The 27644-nt window shown below is 37.5% G+C and overlaps 1 protein-coding gene across 1 annotated transcript in view; it reads right to left on the bottom strand.

Annotated features, from left to right (window-relative positions):
- rsrc1 (arginine/serine-rich coiled-coil 1) overlaps positions 1-27644 on the bottom strand; it is a 143203-nt gene that overhangs the window by 9590 nt on the left and 105969 nt on the right. The window contains exon 7 of the mRNA XM_082180712.1: positions 11917-11982. Within this exon, the coding sequence (XP_082036838.1) occupies positions 11917-11982 (66 nt within the window). The remainder of the gene's footprint in view (positions 1-11916; positions 11983-27644) is intronic.

Genomic DNA, 27644 nt, shown 5'->3' with positions numbered 1-27644 from the left:
GACGATAGGAAGAGAAAATGTGGTTTCGTTCAAGCCTTTGTGATTTGCATCGTATGCACAAAAGAAACCTAGATGAAAGGTCATTGCGCTAACTAAATCACAGTGTGTGACAGCAAAATCTTCCATTAATTCCAGTTAAATAATCATGTCAGTGAGATATACTCATTTAAGAGTCAACGTTACGCCTCGTTCAAAGCTACAAAACAACCACCTAAAACATAGAGAGATTTCCATATGCAAAGCTATTGAAGGCTTTGGGTGAGAAACGTGTCTGGCTGCTGGTCAAGTAATAGTTTTTGACTGCATTGACTGGCAAAGCTGATGCGAACACTGAAAATGCATCAAGTGTGTAATGAGCAGCTATTAGGAGCATTGATTTGCTGATTTCAATTGATAGTTCCCCGAACAAAGTGGCATGTCAATATTTGCTAACTAACTAATACCCTCTCGGCTCTCGGCCTTGACAAATGAGATCTCAATGAACAAAGAGAGTTTGCAATCATGGCCAATGTCTCCTCCTAGTAACATGCACTCAATCCATGTTCGGAGCAGATCGCACTCCACAAACGGGCCAAATAAAAAGGTTCTCGAGCGATATGATATGCGTCTCACTTGATGTGGGTCATCTAAGTGAATTCTCTCTCGCTGATGTTGGCTCATGCCAGATGCCGCTAATGTCCCCAAGGGTCTAAAGCAGTGTGAGACAGAGAGAAGTATGCTCTGCAATCCAATGGGTTTAGCTGTAGGACAGAGGATTTCCTTGGGAATAGTCTCTCTAATAGATGTATGTATGATCGGCTCACAAAGGAAGAACCCATAGTCCCATAATGATGCTTCAAACTAAACACATCAGACTGCAGTGATGCAAACACGGAAAAGCTAGCAACCAAATTCTTCAGAAACTTTGATAATGATCCTACACGACGTTTCTTTCTTTTCCTATTTTCCCTGTTGAAACAGCAGCAGTTTCAGCATATAGTTTTGTATTAAATACATGGGAGAAGTCATTACAGCATTATTGGTTTGTGGAGGTTTTATCAATATCACTGATGGCTGATGCTTCCAGCACGAATTATAACTTAAATTTGAGATATATTTGATGTTTAATGCCTAATTTAAAGTTAAATCATTAAATGATTTAGCAATTCCTTGTAAAACTGCACTATTATACCTGTGGATCAGTTCTGTACAACACCTCATGTTACATGGATGCATGAGGAAGCAGTAAAATATCGACAGTGCAAAATAAATATATATGATCAATATGTGTTCAAATAGTGTTTAAAGCATTTTCACAAACTCTAAATGTGGCATGAATGGCATAATACAGATGAACGTTCATATGATTGGCTCATTATTCTGTTGATTTGATAATTCCTGCATATCACGTTTGCTTCATTGCATTGACTGTGATAATGCAGACCTGCAAGTGATCCACAAATCTGCTTGAATGGCTGAAACTGGTGAAACAACTCAATCACATACAAACCAAACCCTGACTTGAAATGATGATCTGTGAGTGAGCTGGGTTTCACTCGCATTCAACAGTGTTTAAGGTTAAGGTGTTCTAGAAAGTGTTAAAGTCCCCCTGTAGTCAAAAACCAAAATTACATAAATATATATATTTCATGTCTTAAAATATATTGAATGTAACTCGACACCCGTGCCTCATTTAGTATACGCGGTCCTATGAATATGCAGATGAGCCCCGCCTCCACTCACTCACTCAGATCAGAGATCCACTTGTTGACGATCACACGTTGATCTGATTAGTTACAAGGTAGTTTGTGACGTCAGAAACACCAGCGATTTCAAAGCGTGTTTTTGAGACTGTCTTTGGTTCACTGCAGTTTTAAGGAGAAAATACTCAGCAATGGTTTCAACTTATGAATTTACACATGGCTTGTCTTAAAGCGTATTAAAAACACCACATAGACTTATAAACAACATTAAAACTGAATGTCCTTAACAATGAAAACTTAATGTCTTTACTAACTTTTCTGGGATGACCGATATCGATTACAGAGAAGCCTATGGAGGAGTGATCCAGCTCTCAGATTTCATCAAAAATATCATAATTTGTGTTCTGAAGATGAACGAAACGTCTTACGGGGTTGAAACAACATGAGGGTGAGTAATTACTGACAGAATTTACATTTTTGGGGGAACTATCCCTTTAAACATTAGTTACTGCAATTGTATCCATGATTCATAATCATACTTTGGTATAACAGATCATGTCAATGCAAATACAAATGCACAATGGAAAACAACATCTAATAATGTCAAAACTGACCCATAACACATAAGATCCATAATGAGAAAGCAAAGGCTGTTTACTTTGTGTGTGTGTGTGTGTGTGTGTGTGTGTGTGTGTGTGTGTGTGTGTGAGAGAGAGAGAGCGCCAAACAAATGTCACTTTAACATGAACAACAAGATGAAAGAGAATGAAGGAACCTGGGAGGCACATAAACTGCAGCACTGGGAGGTTTTGCTGGTCAGCAGCTCTGTCACAAACATCTCTATAATGAAGGAAACACCCAACTGGCTAATTACGTAATTGGAGCTAGCCTTTAAAACACAAATGATGTAATCAGACATAAAACAGCAAGATTTGCAGACTAAGAGCCTCTCCATTCACGAGACCGAAGCTTTACGTCAAGGCTGTAACTCTCATTTACTCTTATCAGCGAGACAAACAAATCAGATCACAGATATTTATGATCAGCATTACTTCACAGAGCTGTAGTGTAACTCATGTAATCGACTGCACAGAAGGTCACGGCCACAATGCGAGCGGACTCATTTGGCTAATTAACAACAGTGCCCCGGTGACCTCTGTCTTGGGCAAATAACCCACGAGGATTTTACAACCTTGCACTCTGCTTTATTAAGAGAAAATTACAAAAGTCGGATTTCACGGAGAGTTGAATAGAACAAAACATACAGCAAATGTCGATTCCTCTGTTAATAAGGCATTCGATCGATTAAAAAAAAACTAATCAATCACACAGGTTTCTGTAATTTATCGGCTATCATTAAAACTTGTAATCAAAATCTCCAAATTAATGTGAAAACCTCATACAGATAGTATTTTAAATATTTGTTTAATGCCATCTTTTTACTCATTAGTATGAATGAAGGCAAGCGTCTGATACTGATGCCTCTATTAAATTGATTTTTCAGCATAAGTGAAAGACTTATACAGCAAGTTATATGGTTTTATTTATCATTCATTAACAAGAACATAAATATTATAATTGGAGAAAGTAGTTCACTTAACTTAGCCAACTTAAAAAAAGAAATCACATAAATGTATTATCATAACAAATGTTACATTTAGCTGTGCCTTTTATATAGTGTGTTTGGTGATGTTTCTTTCTCTGTAGACTGTAAAAAATGTAATAAAAAATAATAAGGTGGACGACGTGTCTCCACTTCTTACCCATGTAGAAAAATGAAGCCAAAATATCCCAGTAATGGTCGTTGCCGTTGTCATGACAAATCAGGTCCTTCCGTGAAATCAGATCTCCATCAACTATCAGTTAACGATAATAATAACTACATAAAAACAATAATAATATTAATAATAATAAATAATAATAAAATAAAAAATTTAATTAAATTATTAATAGTAATAGCCTACACTGATAAAAATGATTTTGTGGTGAAGTAAATACTACAGAAAAAAAAATAAATAAAAATAATTTACATGAAAAAGTTAGTTCAGGCAATAATAAAAAAAAATAAAAAAAATAAGTAAATTCTATATTAGTACTCAATTCAAGGGTGTAGAAATGAAAGCCTAAATATCAACGTTGTAAAATTAAGTAAAATTACTCAACTTTTCTGATACTGGTGTTCCCATCATGCACTGGGCCTTGAATAATTAATGAGCTGTATTTACACTGTTTTATCATTGCTTTTGTTGTATGATTAGTAACTTGCCATTTTGTGACATTTGGAGTTCATTTTCTACTCAAAATGACACATTCAAACACAAAAAAGATCCATTAAATGTTACCGTCATTGTGTATTGTCTACCAAGTATTGAGGTCTCTGCGTTCACATGATGTTTAACATCTGATATGTAGATATGCTGTCTTATGCAATATTTATTTTATTAATTACTTAGGAATTTCTAAATAAAGCTTATCTTATTAAAGCGTGACTTAATTCAATATATTGTTTGAGTGAAATGTATTGCAAAGGAAACTTTAACTAAATAAATTTTACTCAACCTTTTACTAGCTAAGTTAATATTACTTATTTTCTTTGTTACTTTCACTTAACTTAGTTAAGTAAGTTCTACTTAATTCCATATGTGAAATTTACTTTAAAAATATGCGTGCAAAAAACTTGCCAAAGAAAAATTAAGTACATTTTACTTATTGTTTTTTTTTCAGTGTATCAAGTGAATAATTGAACATTACATTGTTCTTTTGACACTTAATTGAACACGTAATTACATTAAAGATGATTGTAAACACATATAGGTTAAGTGCAACTGCATGTATAAACTAAGCTATCAGGCTAATCTGTACCGGTATGCTATGCTAGTACATAAGCTAACTAATACAGACATTAATGGTAATTATACCGTAGTTAAAACAGCTTTTATCATAACATGTTTTTGTAGAAATTGTAATCAGGCGCAAAAGAGAGTACCTATTAAAAGTAATATGAGCCAATGGGATCGCTTGGGGATCCAAGGCCGAAAGGCTTTGGCTTCAGTTTTCAGGCACTTCACTTGGTCAGTTCTCTGTCAGCTCATCCCCAGTCTGGTGAGTGGATCACAGATAGCATGATTAAATACTGTAAGGCTAGCTAAAGGATGTTGGGGGGGTACTTGGTCTACTGCTACTGCCACACAGCAACACCACACATGCTGCACAACACTAAGAGCATATCACAGATTTCTTAGAGGACTGGTCACGTTGATTCATGGCCCTCTGACAACTGGTGGCCTGACCGACCACAGACTGACCCATCAGGCTCTGCTCCTGGTGTGTGTCTGAGACCACCAGTCCCGACTTGATGAGGTGCAAATGACCCAACCACACACATGCAACTCTCAACACTCGACCCTGAGGATTTCCTCTCGTTCCCACAACATAAACACATACACACTTTCTCACATTACACACTCAAACACACCTTCTCACGTATCAGCATATGACAATCTAAGAGTTTCTTCATGAACACGGCTGCCACACTCTGTATGAGTGTGGGGGTTTGGTCGGGCCACCCTGTCCTGACACCCTAACAAACAGCCTCCCGAAAGAGCATGTAGAACACAAGCACACACAGACAGCTGTTAATAGAGCTACGAAATCTCTGTGAGCACAGAGGGTTTCACATGTCAAACTGTGTGACCGTATCGTGTAATGCAACTCTAGAAATAAGCAGATTAATCCTTTGTTTAGCTCCACTTCCCTTGGCTACCACTCTTACTCAGATCAACAGCGCACAGTCAAAAACCGATCAGAGAAAATGAAGGATTATTATTCTTACATGGGTTGGATGTTATTGAAGCAATAATGTAAAATAACATTAAACAGAATTGTTCCTGTGTGAATTAATATGCTATTTATTCATTTTTATTTATTTATTTAGTTTTATTTGCAGTCTTTATTTGAGGGGACAGTATAGGGAGACAGGAAGTGATTGGGATTGGGACTGACGTTGAAATGCTGTTGTGCTATAAGACGGACACAGGGATATGGCAATATTACTTCATTTACTAACATACTTTATTAACATTAACTTTAACAGCAATGTAGGTGTTCTCAATGATGCTATGTATGTTAATTTGAGAACGAGGTTGCTAATGTACAGTAGGATTGGTCAGTAGTGTTGTTAATAACGTGGGGTTTAGAGAAGTGTCAAAAACTAAAAATGTGCACATTATAGAATATAAAAAATAAATAAAAAAAACTAAAAAAAACTTTAAATGTCCGATGCAGTTCTTGGCTAGCACAACACCAATTACAGAGGGGAGGAATGGATGTCAATCATCTATTAATTGAATCATGCACAGGAAAAGGCACACGTGTTTGGAGAAATGTTCCAGCTGTAGACACTGGTCAATAATATGTCTAAATATTAGAGTCAATACAAGTGAATGAAGGGTAGGATTTCACAAAGCACCTTTTTTTTTTTTCTTCTTTTTTTTTTTCGTTGAACTCAACGACCATGGCTTAAAAAAATTTAATAAAACTTTAAATTTGCAGTGATAAAACAAATCAATAAAACCGTAATTGCTTGGCATAGCATGGGAAACAAATTGTGAGAAGGAGGCTGATGTCCAGGCGGATTAGGCTTTTCTGGGTTCAGTCGACGGTAAAGGTTTCTGCGTGATAATTAAATCTTCTCACTCTGATTTTCTGCCAATTTTATTTCCCTTGAGTCCACAATACTGATTCACTGCTTATAAGCCAAGCATAACTAATCACTGGAGTATGGAAAATAGTTGCTTTGAATGAGAGAAAGATATGCAAACATTTTTTACTTCAAATATTACAGCTACATAATGCTTACAATGATGAATTTCACTAAGTGAGATGATGTAAAAAAATCTGCAGTGTTTTAACCTTTAGCTGGGTCTAGAAACACGGTATTGCTTCAAAAAGCAAGCTGTGTTTACTGTATGTTAGCATGTAGATTTTAGACACAATAAACATTCAATAACTAATGACTGGTTTACAAACTATGACTAGTAAATGTTCCCTAAAGGGAAATAAGTAAATAAATTGAATTTTCTTAATTTAACATGTAATATCATCATACACTGTAAGCAATGTTTGGACATGGAGTGTTTGAAAACGCCTTTAGTGTTTTAGACACAATGGGCCAGATTTACGAAACAGGCCAAATTAGTATAAGACCACAATCCTGATCTTGTAAATTCTTACACGATGCAAGCTGCAACTATACAAGTATCAGTATATATACCAGTATCAACAATTTCCAGACACTTTCCAGCTGGTTTTGCTGGGATAAACCATCTAAACACCATCCTGATCAGGCGGAGAAACTTAACCAGCTAAAACCAGCTTAGGCTGTTTAAACATTTTAAAAAATAAAATAAATACTAGACCTTTTAATAAACAATCTAAACTGTGTTTTAATTGGTGTTGCGTACTGTAGTAAAAAAAAGAAAAGAAAAGTGGGTCAAGTTTAATCCAGTGATCAGTCATCACAGCTGAGAAGGGCTGCGAATATGTATATATTGTCAATATTGCGTAATCAAAAAGAAAATAATTCATGATAATGTCAAGTTGCTTTACTGAACTGATCAAGAAATTATAAGGATTTATGCCGACATTGTCCAAAACCCGAATTTGAAACCTAGGGCATTTCCGAACTTTTGAAAGGCACTGGAGTATATTACAGTATAACGTATGGAGCACAGAATAAAGTGACTGTTCAAGATGGCGTAAGTAAACCGCATCATCATTTAAATACCATGTGGTGTCAAGCATACAAGCAGCCTAGTTTTTTCCTCAAAGACAAATCCTTCTCAGAAGTCATGTGGAAAAGCTGTATGATACAGAGACGTGTCTCATTTAGCAGGTGGCGTATTTCAAAGCTAACCCATTAAAGAGCAGTTGCAGTCAGGACAATTAAATCATTTAGGCCAGTGCGAGCCCCCACTCAGCAGGCTCTAGTCCCCGGGTCAACTCCTTGTAGACCCTCATTTACACAGCATTCGTATTCATGACAGCAGAGCGCTAAATATTTAACAACAGTCTTGCAGGAGTTACTATTGTTAAGCTCACAGGTCAAATCATTTGATTTATAAAGAGATCACCTCACTCTCCATTCCCCCCCTATATCGTGGACAACAAGCCATTTAATGGGTTTGCACGGGACCGTAACTGTGCTGTAAGTTATGATTTGGATTTTAACTCAAGAGCAACATTTGAAATGCTATGACATATTGTTCTGATGATATTTTCTTCTCTGAGGGAGTAATTCAGAAATATTTAAAAGCCTTACAGAAAGTATTACAGCAATAAGCTTTTTAAATTCCATACATTAATATATGTCTCTTTATGTAAATATGAGTGTGTGTGTGTACACAATATTTCAGTATTAATGCAATAATAATACATCAACACTAAGTAACAAACAATTCTATTATACTTCGACTTAAAAAATGGATAATTAAGCAATATTTTTCATATTTATACACCATTAACCAGATATGCCCAATCAAGCCTTTAATTAAGTTTATACCGGAGGATTAAGAAATTCAGCATATTATATATGCATATATGAATGATAAAATGCACCTCTGTTGGTCATTGATCATCCTCTGTCCTATTGACCATCTGATTTTCTCTCTCACACACACACACACACACACACACACACACACACACACACACACACACACACACACACACACACACACACACACACACGCTTGTTCAGCACTACGACAGACACCTCTTGTGAATGACAACAGAGCTTGTTATAGTGAGATTAGAAATGAATGGATACAGGGGGCAGTCTCTTTGTGTGTGTGTGTGTGTGTGTGTGGGTGTTAAATTTCATCTAAATGTTTAATGGTAGTATCATTCTCCAATACAGTCACACACACACACACAGAGGTACACACCAGCAAAGATGACCCGCACGACACAGCATAATTAAGGAAAGTCTTTCCCTTTGCCATGGTGAAAGAGCAAGCTGCTCTAATGATACGGGTTAAACGCTGTTATACGGCTCATTAAAATATATGATCTGCATGGATACGGACAGAATGCAGGTCTGTGTCAGAGAAAACAGTTATAGACTGAAGTGCCCAGCAGTGATGGACTGCAAGCGATTCGACACTGATTTGAATAAAAAAAAAAAAGAATAATAATATTAAAAAAAGAAATATAAGAAAGCTTAAGTAAATTACACCATGCCATAGAAGAACTATTTTGGGTTCCCCAAAGAACTGTTCTGTTAACATTTAAACCCTAACCCTTAACAAATAAAAAAAATTCTTAGTGTGAAGAACATTTGAATCATCTAAAGAACCTTTTTCCACTATGAAGAACCTTTTGTGTAATGAAAATCAGCGATGCCAATAATGAATCTATATTTTTAAGAGTTTCCGTAGAGATGCACCGATGTATCGGCCAATAATCGCCATCGGCCGATTAAAGCTATTCTTTTCGCTTGTTTAAAAACAGCCAATGATCAGGGCCGATTATATCCTGTCAATCAAAAAGGTGTGGCGGAAAAACGTGTCAGACTGCAACTCATACTGTGTGTTTAGGGCAAGTTAATGCGACAGTAATGCTTTAACAGTTAAAAAATAGCGATGTTATTCATAGCGACCCTATGAATCACCCGTAGTTCAAGCCAGGGTTGCCAGATCTATGGTTTTTTTCAAACATTACTTGTAGCACCTCCCATCCAATAATCACGAAGAGCTTCGGTTACTTCTGATAGGAAACAAAGTCTCAGCTTTCAAATTCTGTACATTTTACCACAACATTTTATCACTAAAATGTGATGTGACCGATCGCTGTAGTTCAGGTGGCAGCTCGGACGCTTTTCTTCCACTTTTATACAAATCACATCTAGAAAAACATGCATGAATATCAGAAGGTATGTTGAAAGATACAGTACAACTTACCGAAATCCGTCTCATGTAATCACTCAATCAGTGTTTCAACCGTGGAAAGACGACAATAAAACAGCTTGTGAACAATATCACTTAACGTTTATCTCAAGAAAGTTCACAGTTCATTAGTTAGCTATAAAAACATTAGTGAAGAGATTATTTACTGCTAATTATATATGTATGTTTGAATAAATTTGCCATGAAGAAGTGTTTATGAAAACTACCTTATGCGCAACTGAGTTACAAAACATTTCAAACATACTGTATCTGGAAATAAAGAGCAGTTGAATATAACAGCTCTGTTCATTTTAACCTCTAATGTTTTAATATTATACCAAATGAGAGGGTTCCCTGTATAGTTTGCAGCATTATTTCGGAGAGATTTTTTTTCCTTAAAGGGATACTAAGGAAGGAAGGTATTCTTCTAAATAAGGAAGATATTTAGAAGAATGTCAGTAACCAGACAGTTTCTGGTCCCACTGACTTCCATAGTAGGAAAAAATATATACTATGGAAGTCAATGGGACCAGAAACTGTTTGGTTACTGATATTCTTCTAAATATCTTCCTTTCTGTTCAGCAGAAGAAAGAAATTCATACAGGTTTGAAACAACATGAGGGTGAGTATATGATGACAGAATTTTCATTTTAAAGTGGAGTATCCCTTTAAGAAAAATCCAACTATCGGTATTGGCCAATATCATTCAGAATAATCGGATATCGGTATCGGCGGGTACATTTAGTATCGGTGCATCTCTACTTTTATGATCTGATTTTAAAAAGTAGATGTGCTTCAGTAGGAAGTATGTTGTGTGAAATCCCCTCTAAAATGATTAGCATGAGCATGAGTGTGTTTTGATATAATGTTTTCCTCTTCATAAGCAGACCCTGTTCATCCTGAAGAATGGAGATTAAAGCCAGACCAAAACCTGCCCTGCTCTCACGATGTCACTTCCAGATCATGCGGACAGAGATTGAGTGTCGGCAGCAAGAGACACGTTCAAAAGACCGTAATTGTGACTATTTTTGTACATTACAAACGCGGGGTTGGAGGTGGTGTTAAGAGCCTTCCAGCGCTAGGCAGGAGGAATGCGTTACTTCATAAAACAGGAAGAGTTTAAGAGAGAAATGAAAGTGTTTTGGGAGGGGGGAGAAGTCAATTGATTCCAAAGGGTGAGATTACAGCATGAACTCTGCTTAAGAAAATCAGTGTGTGACTGCGAGCCACACACTGTAGCCTGGAGCCACGCATGTGCAATTTACCAGCGCTGGAATCTGGATCCAGTAATGGAAAGAGGGATCAATGCAGAATTAACTGGAAGTGAGAGAGTCGGGAGATGAGCTGAAATGATGAAATGTTATACTGATATGCTTTTTTTAAACCATTATTTTCTATTTCTAATGAACAGAGTGAGAGACCATGAGGGAAACCATAACAATACACCTTTCAGTATTTTTGATATTGCTAAGATCAACAAGTGAATGATGTTGATATCACGCAAAACTGTCCTCATTATTTTACTTCATTGCTTCATGAGCAGCATATGTCAAATGTTAGCAGACTGTCATGGGAATATGATAATATATGATAATATGATATCATAAGCATAAGGTATTTTCACACTAAAAGTGATGTTAAAGTTACAGAGAGAATTGTTTCCAAAATTATTCACACAAGAAGAGTATGATGCAAATGCTAAGTGGGGAAAAAATATCAAACACAATCCAATAATTAACATTAGATTTAAATGTTTGAAAATTATTTCAGTTGCCGTTATTTTATTATGTGGGAAGAAAGAGAGCATGGCGTGACGCAAGAGACAAGGACACTAGCTATGGGAAATATGTGGCCTGGTAAAACAGTCAATCAAACAGTTTATCACTAATTAAGCTACGGTCACAATTACCGTTGTCCGTCAAATTACTGTAGCTCAGTCATTGCTATAGGAATCCATGTGTTGGGAATCTTGCTTGAAGGCGGAAGATTTCCCCATGCAGATTTTGAAACAGGTTCACGTTGGTCGCATGTATTCACTGTGTTGACCAAAACAGAAAGCGGCTTTAAAGTGATTCATACTGTACATCACTCTACAACTGATAAAAGACAATGGACCTTTCAGCCAACTCGAACCCATTGCGATATCTGTGTGGGGGAATCTTTCACCCTCATGTGAAATTCATAATTGCATAGATTCCTATTGAAATGAGTGGATTTCACCCGTAAACAATAGTAAATATGACCGCACCTTTACATTAGTTTGAGGTTAACATTTTTAAAGTTCGGCTCACCTTCCTCCTTTATCGTCTTTTCTTCTTTAATATTTTCCTTTGCTTTCAGTACTTCATCAGTTTTAGCTGAAACAAAAAAAGAGAACATTGCAACATTAGTTATAAGTTATAAACAGCCCATTTAATATATAATTAAGAAGCCCTTTATACTATAATGTCTCTCTCTGCAAATGTACACTTCTCCCAGCCTGCACATCTTTTAGTCTTAAGCACACACTTATTAAATAATTTTTCAGCATGCTAATTAAAAGCCTGAGAGAAATCCTTACGCTGTGGAAACAGTTTGTGTACATAGTCTTATGGCAATTCATTTAGTCTGTTGACTCGCTTCTCTCCTGCCCTCCAAATAATGAAGACGTTAGCTGAGATGAAGACATATAGTGAGCAGTGAAGGGGGACTATCAATACAGCCTGTAAATTAATTACACCTCTGTTCCCGCACGTAATTTATTCTAAAGCGTTCATGTCTCCCAGGAGCAATTTGCCTTTATTGCTGTTTCACTCGCTGATGAGAGGAGTCATGCAAAATTGAGTCCCTCATAGCATTACCTTCTATGAGTTTCAACTTTGAAGTAAAAGGAGAGGGGAGGGTAATCATAGTCATTATGAGAAGCAAATTGCACAGTTTGCCATGTTTAGACCAAATCAGCTGGAAAATATGATTGTTTGACCACTGTTTGACAACACAACCATTTTAACAAATGAGCTCAGTATGACTGTTAATATTAGAATATTTTTTCTTCCACACTCTAGTGCTCCACGAATCGGGTGTATTTTACTCAATTGACCGTTCGCGAAGACCCGCCCCCTTTAGTTACTGTTGCTTTGTCCGACAAGCCGTGCTTGAAGTTCGCTCTCACGCCACACATCATGTTCACACGCAGTGAAAAATACATCGCGGAGCAAAGAGGACACTGACAACGCGCCGACAGACAGGACAGAACAGGTTACTTTTGATATGAAAAAGTCTCAACTTTAAAATTTGGTATTTTTTAAAAGAAATTTGAACAATAAATACTGTTTTGTTAGCCTGGCTAACGTCAGACCTCGTCGCATTGAGACGTGGTCTGGGAACCACATGTTCATTTTCTCGTATTTGAGGCGTGGTTTACGAATGCCCAGAGCCGTTTATTGGGCGCTACGAATGTCTATCAAATGCGCCTGTACGTAGCTCATAGCCAATCGTTTCAATTATACCAGATGACGTGTGTAGAGCGACAGAAATTCGACGAGGAAGAAGACGAAATAAACTTGCGTTCTAAACTACTTAGAACACTATCTAAGGCTGCATCGAAAGGTAACTTCACGTCTAATGCCATGTTGGATCCATAGATATAAACAAACTGCTTCGGTGTGTCGCATAGACGTCGTCACCGTCTTGCTGCTCCCTCCCCGTTCTGTGATTGGTTCCCTTTTTGAGGGGAAAATCTGGTCCATGGTATCCAGGCTGCCTAGCAGCGTGAATAAAATCGCGCTGCGCTCAAGGCAGCATGGGGAAACCCAGGCTACTGTTTTGTGGCTCTTTGATGTGTTGTGATGGATTGCTGTAGAGCCTCTGTTAAAGCTGCTCGCGAACCGATCATCTCTTCCTTCTAGTTCATTTATAGCATCAAATAAACATGAATGAACATCAGAAGGAATGCTGTTTCAACCGCAGAAAGACGTCAGGACACACCATTTTTCAAGTTCAAATCCACCGACTTTAATCTACTAATTCTCCTGACTGCTTTATCGGACAAAATGGCGCATGGTGGATTATGATTGGTCAGTCAATCAAACTCCCTGCAAAGGGTGAAATCACCTTTTTTTCTGTAAATATTTTATTTTAATTTTTATTATTATTTATATATTGGACTGCACAACTTAATAATTTTGTCATATATGTGACTTTTAACAGTGATATGCCATTTTATCTCACATGAAAATAAGCTGCTTAAAGCTGCAGACAACATAACTGCAGTGCAGGCTTAAAAGAAACAGAACACGATCATCCGTTGGTGTAGATGCTAACATAGTTATCCTTATTGTAATCGTTCTTGGTGTGAGCGGGTCATAAGATCCACCAGATTTGTGCATTTCTTGATGTATTAGGAGCTGAAGATGATAGCACAGCACTATCCGCAGTAGAAAGCTAAAGACTTTCACTTCATCTACACTTAATTCCAGTTTGGCTGGCAGGATGGATAATGGAGCCTCCACTGAAATTCAATTGTGATTATATGTGTAATTGCAGCTTCGGGCCCCAGAGTCATGTAGGCATGCAGGACTATGTTTCATTGAAATGATCACACAGAAACAAATCCATCCGCCTCCTTCATCCAGTGGGCTGATTAGCAGCGATGGCTCGTTAGAATCCAATGCAATAACGCAAACATCAGAGAGAGATGGCCGGGGCCCATTATCAGTGATTGATGGAGGGGTAGTGTGTTGTATGAACACGGGGGCTCAGGGGGGCCCACTATTTAGATTGAATAAAGCGCTTCGGTTTATCAGGTTTATCCACTACAGTAGAGCCACACGCAGAACCTACTCGACTTCACCCACTTTCTGTCCCTCTTTACGCAGCAGCAATTCATTGATATAACACTGCCAACTGAAGGAGGTTACTGGCTCCTGGAATAACATTAAGCAGACATGTGAGATAGGATATTGAATTCAAGCGTGTGCCTGCAAAATCCATGCGGGAGTGTCTAACAGATGCCATGTAAAACCAGGACAGATGAGGTGTTGAAGGGTGTCACACGAGGCCCAGGGTTTGTTTGGGCAAAGTTTGAATTCAAAGGAAGATGCATAAAAATGCTTTTTGAATGGATCATGGAGTAAACAAAGTGTGTGGGTGGATGATGCACATACAAACACACAACAAATCCAATGCTGTGATGGAGAGAAGGTAAAAAGGAAAGGGTGAAATAATGAATTATTGATACACCAATCGCCTCATCAACTATCGGAAAATGTACACAGTAGAACAAACTTAAAGGGGTCTTATTATGCTTTTTAACATTTTAAAGCTTTCTTTAGTGTGTAGTGTTCAGTTTCAATTGATCCTATTATCCATGTTTGGAAGAACAAACACTACTTTTAAATTGTACAAGTCACCATGAAATCAAAATGGACAATTCTGTATGTTTATGGAATATTGCAGTTATTCATTATTATAAATGATTTATCCATGCACAACTTTTAAAAAAAAAATTTTATTCATGTCTTGTAATCTTGAATCAGAATAACTTCCCCTCCCATCTCTTCTCTTCTCTGATGACGAGGGCGGGACAATAACCTGTCACTCACATGAGATCCACCAATAGTAAACCACAACCATCCAAATCATCCGATCAATTCCCCACGGACAAAATCAAGCCCTGCCCTACATTTGTTCTTGTTCCAGAAGCCGCTACACTCGGATATATACGTCACAACAGGAAAAAAGGCTATCGCAACTTCTGTTGCATGCCGACTTTAAATAGAAATCACCATTATTAGTCCTAGTCAAAAGCTTGAGTGCACCTGCTCTTTGCCCCATTACAGTCAAATTGTGACTGTTTTTCTTGTGTCTTTCCTGTTGAAGTGTTGTTTCCCTTCACCAGGAATAAGACTAAGAATGACACAAACATGTGTCTTGATATTAACAGAAAAATATATGAACACAAGTAACATAGTTCACTTAGACAATGTCACAACAAACAGTGTTTTTATATTCAGAACTGAATGGAAACATGGAGAACATTTGAAATACGTTTTACTATAAAACTGACTTCTTTAAAGTTACAGTCCTTAACGTTTGGCGCTCTAGTCGTTAATAAACAGAACTGCATGTGTCTTGCGGAAAAACATTGTAGCCTGAGCTTTCTGTGTTTATGATGAAGAGTCCCGCAGGTACTGGGCTACCGGTCTAAAAGAGTCCCAATATAGAGTTGTCAAAAAAGTACCGACTTCGGTAACCAAACGTACCAAATCACAGACATATCCAATGAGTGCATGAACACAATGGCCAATCAGAGGTGTTTACGATTCTGCTCAACAGCACTCAAAGTGTTACATTTGTAAAGTTTCGGTAGTTTTTGACAACTCTATCCCAATATAAACACTTATAGGTGTACCGTAGTGATTCAGGATAAGACAAAAACACCGTTTGGAAAAAAACGACTCATGATTTACTCGCTCATTATATTATATTTGTTCAAAAAAAGTTAAGGACTGCAGCTTTAATCGAAAAAATTCTTGCTTTGGCTGACCATATCCTTTAATTACATTTATTTATTTAACTGTAATCACTACTGAAATAATAATAATGTCACTACTGAAACTCACAGTAAAATTTCGGTAGTGACAAGATTGTTGTGACAGTAACTGTTCGGTACAGTGACAAGTTTAAAGGAACACTCCACCGTTTTTTGAAATAGGGCTTATTCACCTTCTTTCCTACATTTAGATAGGTGGGCAAATGCATTTTTGTCTCAGTGCATGCATTGTTTTAGTTTGACAGGGTCGACGCTAGCTTAGCTTAGCATAATGAATGGAATCCTTTGTTGCCAGCTAGCATGTCCTGAGTAAAAGTGATATAAAAAAAAAAAAAAAAACACCTAATTACTTCTTGTGGCCTGCGTATTCACAACAAGTACAAATAGCGATGCAGATTAACACTAGACGATTTCCTATGCAGATATTGACTTGGGACTATATTAGGGGGAAGCACAGGTGAAGCACTGCTACTTGGGCGCAGAGATATCACGCCCAAGTAGCAATGCTTCGCCTGTGCTTCCCCCTAATATAGTCCTTAATATATAAGTCAATATCTGCCTAGGAAATCGCCTAGTGTTAATCTGCCTCACTATTTGTACTTGTTGTGAATACGCAGACCACAAGAAGTAATTAGGTGGGTTTTAAAAAAAATGTATATAACTTTTACTCAGGACATGCTAGCTGGCAACAAAGGATTCCATTCATTGTGCTAAGCTAAGCTAGCGCCGACCCTGTCAAACTAAAACAATGCATGCACTGAGACAAAAATGCATTTGCCCACCTATCTAAATGTAGGAAAGAAAGTGAATAAGCCCTATTTCAAAAAACGGTGGAGTGTTCCTTTAAGGTCATTTTGAGCATTACTGAACAAAAAAAAAGAAAGACAATTCTAGCCAGTACATGCCTGGAAAACATAGGTTTTCACATACAAAGAAACGTTAAAATATTGATTAAAACCCCCAAATGTTTATTTAATTGCAGAAAATACTGAAGTTCTGGAAAATACACACTGTATTTTCAGATTTTGGAGCACATTTACTGTACTTTAAAATGATGGGATTGGTATGCCGTCTCACTTTCTGCTCAACAATTAAAAATGCAGCTAAAATCAGGTTCAGCAAACAGACTCATATATATAGTGTCAGTAGTGATATAAAAGTGTGGAACAGTATTTTTTTAATACGAATTTAAAAATTAAATCCTCCTAGAATCAACATATTCTTATTTCCTATATATATATATATATATATATATATATATATATATAAATAAATGACTACATATTACTTTCAGTTTAACTGTAGGAGTTAGGGTTTGGAGGACAGCCACATCCTACTCTACAGATTTAATTTAGTGTATATTTAGCTTAATATTGGGTTTAAGTACTGTAGATATTTACTGTGGAACTGCAATTTGAACTAATTGTGTAGAATGGCCTATATACACATCCTGAACACACACAGCACAGGGAAGATATATTGTACAATCATACGCAATGCTGCATGAGAGGGATTTCACATCTATAACAGACAAGAATACTCTAAGGACACGCAAGGCTCACATTGTCTACCTCCTTAAAACAAACCCCAAAAACGAAAGACTCCAAACCCGTGCAGAATCCTCATCTCCAGCCTCAGGCCTCTCAGTAAAACCACACAACAGCCATAATAATCCTCTGTGATTAATTACTCTGGCCTTAATCTCTTACAGCGCTGGTGTGGAGGAAAGAAGAGCACAAAGGAGCAAGAAAAGCACCCGTAGCTGCAGCACAGAACAGATTCAGCCGGCATACCTGCGTCCCTCTCCAGAGAAATCTGCCCTGTTGAGTTTAATGAACAGTGAGGATGATGTTACAGTATTGCTGGTATAGTATGTTTAATAGGGGTGTAACGGTTCAAAATTCTCAAGGTTCAGTTTGTATCACGGTTTTAGGGTCACTGTGTGCTATATTAAGGGGGGGAAAGGACTATTGTCAAATAAAAATAAAGACAATAAGAACAAATGATCTAAATACAAGCAGTAGCACAAATAAATACAATAGAGCAAAGACACAAATCAAATAAACAGTGCTTTTCTGGTGTCCAACTGTAAAGTTTTCTGGTACAGAAATTCAATAAAGTAATCAAATGTAAAATTACACTGCATAATCATAACTATATAAACTATATAAAGATTAAAAAGCTATTCAGTTAATAGCAGCTTTATTTCCTTGTCTTTTGTTGCTTGATTGACATTAAAAACACAGACCGCGGGTAAATTAGGCTGCTGTCACTTTAAGAAATAATGCACAATCCAGTACACTGATGCTGTACACATGCGTCGTCTTTCTCAACTGTTTACGTTCACTTAAGGCATAACCGAATATGTTTGGTGTACGTATAGGTGGTGGTGGCGCAATGGATAAGACACATGCCTTTGGTGTGAGAGACCCGGGTTCGAATCCACTGTGAGACACCAATGTGTCCCTGCAAGACACTTAACCCCTAGTTGCTCCAGAGGCGTGCGACCTCTGACATATATAGCAATTGTAAGTCGCTTTGGATAATAGCGTCAGCTAAATGAATAAATGTAAAAATGTAAATGTAAATGTTTGATAGGATACTCGCCAAGACGGGCATGTTGACATACTTTTTGTCAAAGCATAATATAGATGCGCTGTCAGATTTGAGATGAACCACGGTACAAGTGTTGTGGAGAATGGTACGGTTCGATATTTTACCGTGAACCGTTACATTCCTAAGCTATATAAAAACTACAATTTAAATTACGTAACAAACACTGTTCATAATTTTGTGAAAAGGCATAAGAAAGTGCAGCACTGTATGTACAGTAGCAAGAGCAAGTTCTCTTGTTGTGTGTGTGTGTGTGTGTATAAACAAGGGAGATATTGAGTGACTGACAGATCCTGTAAATACAGTTTTACTGAAAGTTATAATTTTTCAGTAATGTCAGAACAGCAGATTTATTTCCAAAGAATAGCAGGTCAGTGTGACAAAACAATACATTTATTTTCAGTCACACTGAACTGCACATGCAGCTTTACACAAGAGGTCACAATTTTAAATATATAATATATAATATATAATATATAAATATAAATATAAATATATAAATATAGGTTATAATAATGCTACAGAAACATGCTAGGTTTTGGAAGTGCACACACATGTTCTTTTAACAAGCATATTTCACAGTTTCCAGTGAAACGGATAGATGTCAGAAACAGCCTTGGGTGAGATCTTGTTTATCTAGTGCACTTATGCACCTCACCATCACTATTCTTTAATCAGTGTGTGTGTGTGTGTGTGTGTGTGCGAGTTTATAAGACAGTGAGACAAAGTAAGAGAAAGAAAGATTGAGAGAGAGAGAGAGAGAGAGAGAGAGAGAGAGAGAGAGAGAGAGAGAGAGAGAGAGAGAGAGAGAGAGAGAGAGAGAGAGAGAGAGAGAGAGAGAGAGAGAGACGTAGTCTCTTTCTGGTATGGAGTCATATAATCACATGGGCAAAAACTTACACAAACTCTACAAGCTCAAAGAATATGAATATCTGTAAATGAGTGTGTGTGTGTGTGTGTGTGTGTGTGTGTGTGTGTGTGTGTGTGTGTGTGTGTGTGTGTGTGTGTGTGTGTGAGAGAGTGTCCTGAGCGACCACGTCAATCACAAGCAATCTGAATGTCAGAGCTCGGGGAAATGTGATAAATCAGCGGCTTGCCAAATGACAAACATGATATTTGCTGTAGCACCCCACAATTGGAAAAATGTCCCTTTGAATCAGGAATTCACTTTACACTCACATTCACACAACACACACACGCACACACACACCTCTGGCTATGGTCCAGAGACCTACATACTTGTACACGTCTGTAAAATGTACACAAAAAGCAAAAGAAGAGATCAATGTGTGATTGTTCAAACGAAAAAAAGAAAAAAAAAGAAGGATAATACACATATTACAGTAAATGATTCAATAACAACAAACCTGTGTGAGTGTCACGATTAAAACTAGTCCATTGTTAGACATTGTTTGCATCAAGCAAATTTGACTTCGGCAGGAATTTAATTTGTGCAATGACAAATATGAAGAACGGCAAAATGCAGCCAAGTTATTTAGTGGAGTATGAACAAGCTGCAAACACAGATATAAACCACAGGCTTGAGAAAGCAATCCGTTGAGCTGAACAACAAAGAACTAAACAAAACAGAAAAGCACTTTGCTTAAATGGAGATTTACCTAACAGTGTCACATTCGAGTAAAACTTAAATGATATTCATGAAATATTAACAACTAAACAATTAGAAAGGGAGCTATCATATCAATATGATCAATTATTCATCAAAAAGTCCTTTAACTGGATTTCTATTTTGGATGTGAACTGTGGGATCAATGTCTCTATAATCAGATGTCTGCTGCTGTATTCTGCGGTCAGACCGGGCTCTGCTTCATCCTTTCTCCAGACACTGACATAAATCCTGCACGTTTCCAAGAGAAGACGGGCGCAATGAAGATATGAGAAGCACCCTCACCAAGAGTAATTAATTAATTACATGTGTATAGCGTGGTGTTTTTGAATCAGGCCCTGGAGAGTCTGAACAGAGCACACAAACATCACAATCAAACCCTGAGCCCTGATCAAATATTCCATTTCCGCATATTCCACCAGACGTCTCTCCACACAACTGTGCACATCCCGCCTGAAGATCCCACAGCAGCTTTCTGAGAATAATTTGAGATGATTTCTTTAATTTACAGAGTAAATACTGGAGATTTGGTTGCAGAAACAAAACAGTCTGAGAGTTTTCATCATGTCCACTTGAGACTCTGCTTGATGAAGCTTGTTTTATTCATGAGCGTTTGGAGAGAAATGTGCGTAGGCCTGTCTGTCTCTTTTGAAGGTATCTGCCATGAGTTCAAACTCAGAGTCGATCTGAGGACATATAGCTTGAAGCCTCTAATAGCAGAACGGGTACAGCGGTTTAAGAGGAGCTTGTGATGGCGGTCTAACCGAAGGATAAGGGTAAGACAGTCTCATCGGTGTTGGAGATCTCGTTTGTAACTACATGCAAATATATGGCTGTGCACCTACATGGACTCAAGGCTCTTCATGTTCTCTAGTTTAACCCAAGGCAGAGCTCGGACATCTCTCTTGATCATATCCTGAACAAATTCAAACCTCAGCGTTCAAGATCAGTCAATGTCATATGCTTAACAGAAATTAGAGGGTGATGGGGAGAGAAAGAGAAACACAAATGGGTATTTTCAGGGTTAATCGTAACATGTAAACGGACGGATTTTGTCTGAAATGTAAAGGTGCTTTGAATTTTGCAGGCAAAAAGGTACATTTGTCTATTGTCAATATTATAGAGATGTATGAAGCACAGAAGTCAGCTAAATATTTCTGTCTCACGATCGTGTGGATTCCTGTTGAAACTTTCTTGAACAATGGTAAATGTGACTGCATCTTAAGCTACTCAATTTTAAAATACACTCAGCCACAACATTAAAACTACCTGCCTAATATCTGTAGGCAGGCATTAGGCAAATCCATAAACATATTCACTGACATATTGCTTGAGACTTACTGATATAAATATTCTAATTAAACTTTATTGCACATTTCTTAATATTGTGCCTAAAATGTGTTTTAATATCACTATTAATAAGGATTGTATGATCTAAAGTGTCCCTAAAGTATACTTGCAACAGTTCCACTTTAGCCCCATCAAATGCACTTAAGTATATCTTAATAACTTTAAGTATACCAATTTAGTATACCAAAAGTACAATTGCAGGGTATTTTTAATAAGCACATACATATGTAAATGTATTTGCAGTATACTTAGCACAACATAAATGTATTTCAAATACATTTTAGCATATATATTTTTCACTAGGGTCATGCTGATGCGTCGAGACTCTGAACGTGTCCTGTAATATCTGGCAGACATTAGCAGCCGATGCTGAGAGTTTCGAGGTGGGTCGGATCTGTTGGTCCAGAACATCCTATAGATGCTCAATCAGATTGAGAACTGGGGAATATGGAGGCCAGGAAAACATCATGAACTCTTCATCATGTTCCTCAAACCATTCCTGAACAATTTTCAGGGAACACCACTGCCATTCATATTACATTCAAATTCAAACTTGAATTCCATATTTATATGCATAAGTCCATATGGACGTATTTCTCACTATGTTATTCCTGAAAAAGTTTAAGTGAAGTGTGTCTTTTACATTTGTAGTGGTCTACCCATTGAAAAACATCCCCTTCAGACTCCTGGAGAACTTCAAAAACGATTGATATATTAAGCAGGACTGGAACGACACGTCGCCATAATTGGTTATGTCAATCACACACTGTTTATGTTCATCCCTAATTCCCTGTCATGTTTCACACAAAACACAACTCTAGAGCAGATGCTAAGGCTAGTATGGCAGCGCCGCTTGATTCGAGTCTGCACATTTTCAGGACTCACAACTGCATTCAGCGACAGTATCAAAATTGGCGATGCACATAACATCGGGAAGTTTTATCACAATTGATAGAGTGTTATTAAATAAACAAGTCCAATCGTGGCGAGAGTTCATCTATCAGATATGTAAACCAACAAGGACTTGATTAGTCACCGAGTGCAGAAAGTACGTCTCACATTATATGACGTGGCAGACAACTAGTTTTCCGTTCATTCAGCGCGGGTTTGTCGAGAATGTGGTTGTGAGTCCTGAAAATGTGCAGGTGTCAGTTCGGTTATAGAATAGGGTTGTCACACACTTGTTTTGTGTGAAACATGACAGGGGATCAGAGATGAACATAAACCGTGCGTAATTGACGTAATAGATTACACTGACGTGTTGTTCCAATTTTAATATGAAGGAGCATAATCTGGACAGCGACCATTCCCTGGCTATTTACTAGCATGACAGTTTGCATGGCAATTAAGTGTGATTTTTATATTTTATTGAAATAAAAGTTAATTTTACCAACATTTAAGTCTTTAACTTTAACTGCTTCCAAGACCAGCTGCTTTAACTGCTTTTTTTTATCACCTGGAGCCTCGTACACCCGTGTGTATGGTAGAATTTAAAGGATTTATCCATGCACATCATTATTTTTATAAAAAAATAAAATAAAATAAAATATACCCAAACATATTAATGTGCAAATAAATTGATATCGGCATGGGGGCTGATCAATAAGCTGGTCCACTGGCCAGAAGAGTTTCAGAAAAGACAATCACAATTTCCATTTCATGCTGACTTTAAGATATAAAGTAAACTGATTCAGCATCGTCACAATGCCATCAGGAAGCAACACTCTAATAAGTGTCTCGTTTGAGAACAGCATATCTGTGAACAGAAGATCAATGACTGCGAATGATTATGACCACTGATTATGGTATACGTCATGCTTCTGACAGTGGAAAGGAGCCACTTTCCACGAAACACGGACTGCATCTCCTGATGTGTTAATGGACACTGGCATATTAAAAGAGCCTGTTTAAAAGAATAAAGCATATATGGCTCAGTGGGACAGAGCTGGACAGGGGCGAACACTTTAAACACCTGGCACAAAGGGCTAGAAACACGGTGGTCCCTAAGATTGTGCTTAGTCAAGCGCTAGTGCTAAGCCCAGGAGAGAGGGGGGTGCTGGGAACTGAGCTGGAAACGGGCCCAGGGAACGCTCGCTTTTTTCTGCTATATTAAAGCCTAATTGCAATGTCAAGTTGCTCAGTAAGCTGTCGGTCTGGGGTACCGAGACCAAAGAGCCATACATATACAGAGAGATGCAAATCAGAAGAGGAGGACATGTGCTGAGGGAGGAGAAATCAGAACTTGTTGAAGGAGAGACCCGCCATAGAAGACTCCTTTTCTCCGTCATCTTTTAATGCTCATTTTCATCACGTTGCTTAAAATATTGATAATCAATTAGCGCTACGTCTGTTTTGTTACAGAATTGGTGTCAAAGTCTATCACGCTGTCAAAGCCAATTCAAAGCTGTTTTTTTTTAACGGTGGCTCTGGCTTTGGAGGAGTCATTAGGCGCGGGGAACATAGCCTGGGGTGCAATCGCCTATTCTCTTTCATTATAGCTGAGATGAGAAAGGTGAGGGAGATTATTAGAAGTTTGGAATGATCACAAAGCCCCGCACAGGCTGTCAGATTCCCCCTCCGTGTAATTCATCTGGCCCCGCGTCCTCCCATCCACACCCTCGGAAACCTCCTTTCACGAGGAGCTCTCGTCTGAGCGGAGATGGACATTATTCATGAACATCTGCAGCAGGGAGAATATCCTCCACTGGAGCGCCAACACCTTCAGGGGGGAACTTGCCCTTTTGCCTTTAAAATTAAAATGATGATGCTGGAATTAAGGGACAAAAAAGGTTGAGGCCATGAGCTTTGTGAGATAAAGGCAGAATTAATAAGAGAAATGACGGAGACAGATCTGCTGTTGTCTTTCCCAGTATCAAATCATCGGTCGTGGGTTTGGAGGTTTGATTTTGCAGAATGTCCTGACCAGGAATACATGGTCTTCCTCAACAGAATTTTCTTAAGAAAAACAAAAATTCAAGGCATAAGAGCTGCGCTTTGGGATGAATAGGGAAGGAGTTCAGAGAGCAGAGAAAATTCATGAATGTTAGTAATCTGAAAAAAATATATATAATTAAAAACCTAGCTCGAGCATCACATTGGTAGCATTTTAATAATGATTAAATTATATTTTAAAACAATTTTTTTTTTAAAAGTACATGTTAAACTGGAAGACATTAAAGGTAAAACACTGTAAAAATGGTTAAAAGTAAGTTTTCCTTACTGTGTATGGTGAAAAGCTAATGCATTTAAAAAATAAAAAGTAATTTCACATGCTCAAATTTACAGTTTTTGGACGAAGTCATGCTATAATTTATAGTGAAAACCCATAAACTGACATTCTTAGAATTCGCTGAGATGCTTCAAATTAGATTTTTTTATTTTTTTTTATTTAAATAATTATATTTCTTCTTAGTTTTTAGGGTTTTGTGTTGCATCTTATGTTGTCACCACCATGAGCGCGACTGTTTTGAAACTCATTAACAAACACCTGCTGTTTTTTGTCATTCTGCATCATGTGTATGGCTCATCAAAACAAATCTTCAAGTTACAACCTAATCATCTGAGGCCGATCAGCTGAACATCTGTTTGTGTGGCCTTTGAGCCAATCTATCTGAATTCTGATCTATTTGTTCAATCAAAGAAGCAACGAGCTTAATTACAGGGGTTTTATCAGAGCTACAAAAGGGGGCAAGGGGATTGAAATGGAGCTTGAAAAACGGCTCTTATCAGCAGGGTTTTGACAGGGCCTGAAATCAGTGTCAGACTACAGACCCTTTTTATTGCAAAAGGCAGCCGAAGTTTACCGTGGCAGTTTAAAGCTAAATGAGGCCTGACAGACATGTCAGAGCAGTGGAGGTTTTCTGTGGCAGGGCAGAAATTTTGCTCGATTTCATGCCTTTTATCTTCCAAACACTGGGCACAAGCTCCCAACATCTCTGCAGAAAGAAAAGAAATACATTTTGGGGGAAAAAAGGAAAAATAATGACGGTCGGACAAGAATGACAGATGATTGTCCACCTCTTCAAAATCCAAAAAGTAAATTTGAGGCGAAAGGAGGAGGAATGAAAGAAAATGTCTGCAAAAGCGCCACTATGGGCTGAATGCAGAGCTAACATGTCAGGAGACGTTAGAGCAGATATCAGGAAACAAAGGAAAATCAACAGCAACAACAATAACGGTGCCTCCCTCCATATCCTCCTCCTCCTCCTCCTCTCCATCATCCCGTTCCATCTCACTCAGCATCACAATCCCTCTCTTCTTCTCTTTGTCTCTGGCTGAGGGCTATTATTTCAACCTCTTCTCATCCTGACTCTCATAAGAGAGGAGCAAACTCTGCACTACTGAGATCTGAAGCAGCTCCCCTACAGGAGAGAGAGCACAGCAAGCACAGGCCGGGCCGCTCAAGCACGGAAAAGGGTAAAAATAGAAACAGAAGTGGAGGAGAAGAGAAGTGTCCTCTGGTAATAGTCATGTTATGTTTGATAATACCGCCTGTTGATTACACACGACAGCCATGCAGGTCTGCAGGGTAAACCAGTGGCATTTAGGAAGAAAAAAACATCAAAAAACTAAACAGGTTTGGAACATTTACAAAGAATTAAAAGTGCACTTCAAAAATTATGTTTTTGTTTTTTTACTTTAAAAAAAATAGATAAGACACAGCTTTGACATGTACCAGTTTACTCAGTAAAAGAAGGGATGCATGATTTGGAGCAGAAATCTAATTGTGAGTTTGCTGATAAAAATTGTGATTGCAATCCATGTTTGCTGTGCTTTTTTGTAGGACTGCACAATTTGGGCAACCTGTTGTGATTACATCAATATGGCTAATCATAATAATTATAATAATAACAATAATAATAAAAATAATAATAATAATAATTATTATTATTATTAAGTAAATAAGGGAAAGGTAAGGCTTTACAATAATGTTTCATTTGTTAGCATTAATTAATCTATTAACTAACATGAACTAACCTTGAGAAATACATGTGTTACTGTATTTGTATATCTTTGTTAACGTTAAACATAACAGCTGTTCATTGTGTCGTCATGTTACTTTACAGTGCATCAGCTAATGTTCACAAATACTGTACAACTTTTAAATGTTGAAATTAACATTAAAAAAAGATTAATAAATACTGTAGACTTGCAGTTCATTATTAGTTCATGTTAACTAATGTGGTTAACCAATGTTAACAAATTAAACCTTATTGTAAAATGTTACCAAAAGTTCTAAATAAAACAAAATAAGAAATATTACTATTGTAATATATCACTGTAAAATAAAAAAAAGTATTGAGTATTTAAGTAATATAATCATATTTTACGTTATGACTGTAAAATTGCAATACTGATATTTGCCTGTACAAATTTCTTCAATTTCAAACGTTAAACCATCAAATAAAAACGATAGACTTAAAATCACAGGGATGTCTTAAAGCTGTGCTGCTCATTACAAGTTTGGAAAGATGACTGGCATTCCCAAAAACACGTGAAATTGACTCAAACTCAGAGCATCATGAGCCGCTCGCGTGTAAATGAACACAGGGCCGCGCTTCACTCAGAAACACACAGCGCATATATTTAATTAATTAAATCAGCCTTTGCGATTTGATAATCGTACTAAGCCATATCGTGATTTAGGTTTTATTTCCAATAATCATGCAGCCCTAGGAGAAAGCTCTACCAAGAGTGAATCTTATAACAGCAACAACAACTTTGTTTCCACATAATGCAGCGTCGTTGCTACAAATCCGGTCCTTGTTTCTGAGCTATTTAACACCCCTGGTGTTTTCAATTTGTAAGACCTTTCACAGCATCTCTCTCAAGCGAGGAAGATGAAGTATGAAATTAATCTTTATCCCTGTTTTGTTTCTTTGCCTCTCTTTTCACAA

Source organism: Leuciscus leuciscus (assembly GCF_965113295.1).
Source record: "Leuciscus leuciscus genome assembly, chromosome: 9".
NCBI classification, from domain to species: domain Eukaryota; kingdom Metazoa; phylum Chordata; class Actinopteri; order Cypriniformes; family Leuciscidae; genus Leuciscus; species Leuciscus leuciscus.
This window is presented reverse-complemented; position numbering and strand designations above follow the sequence as displayed.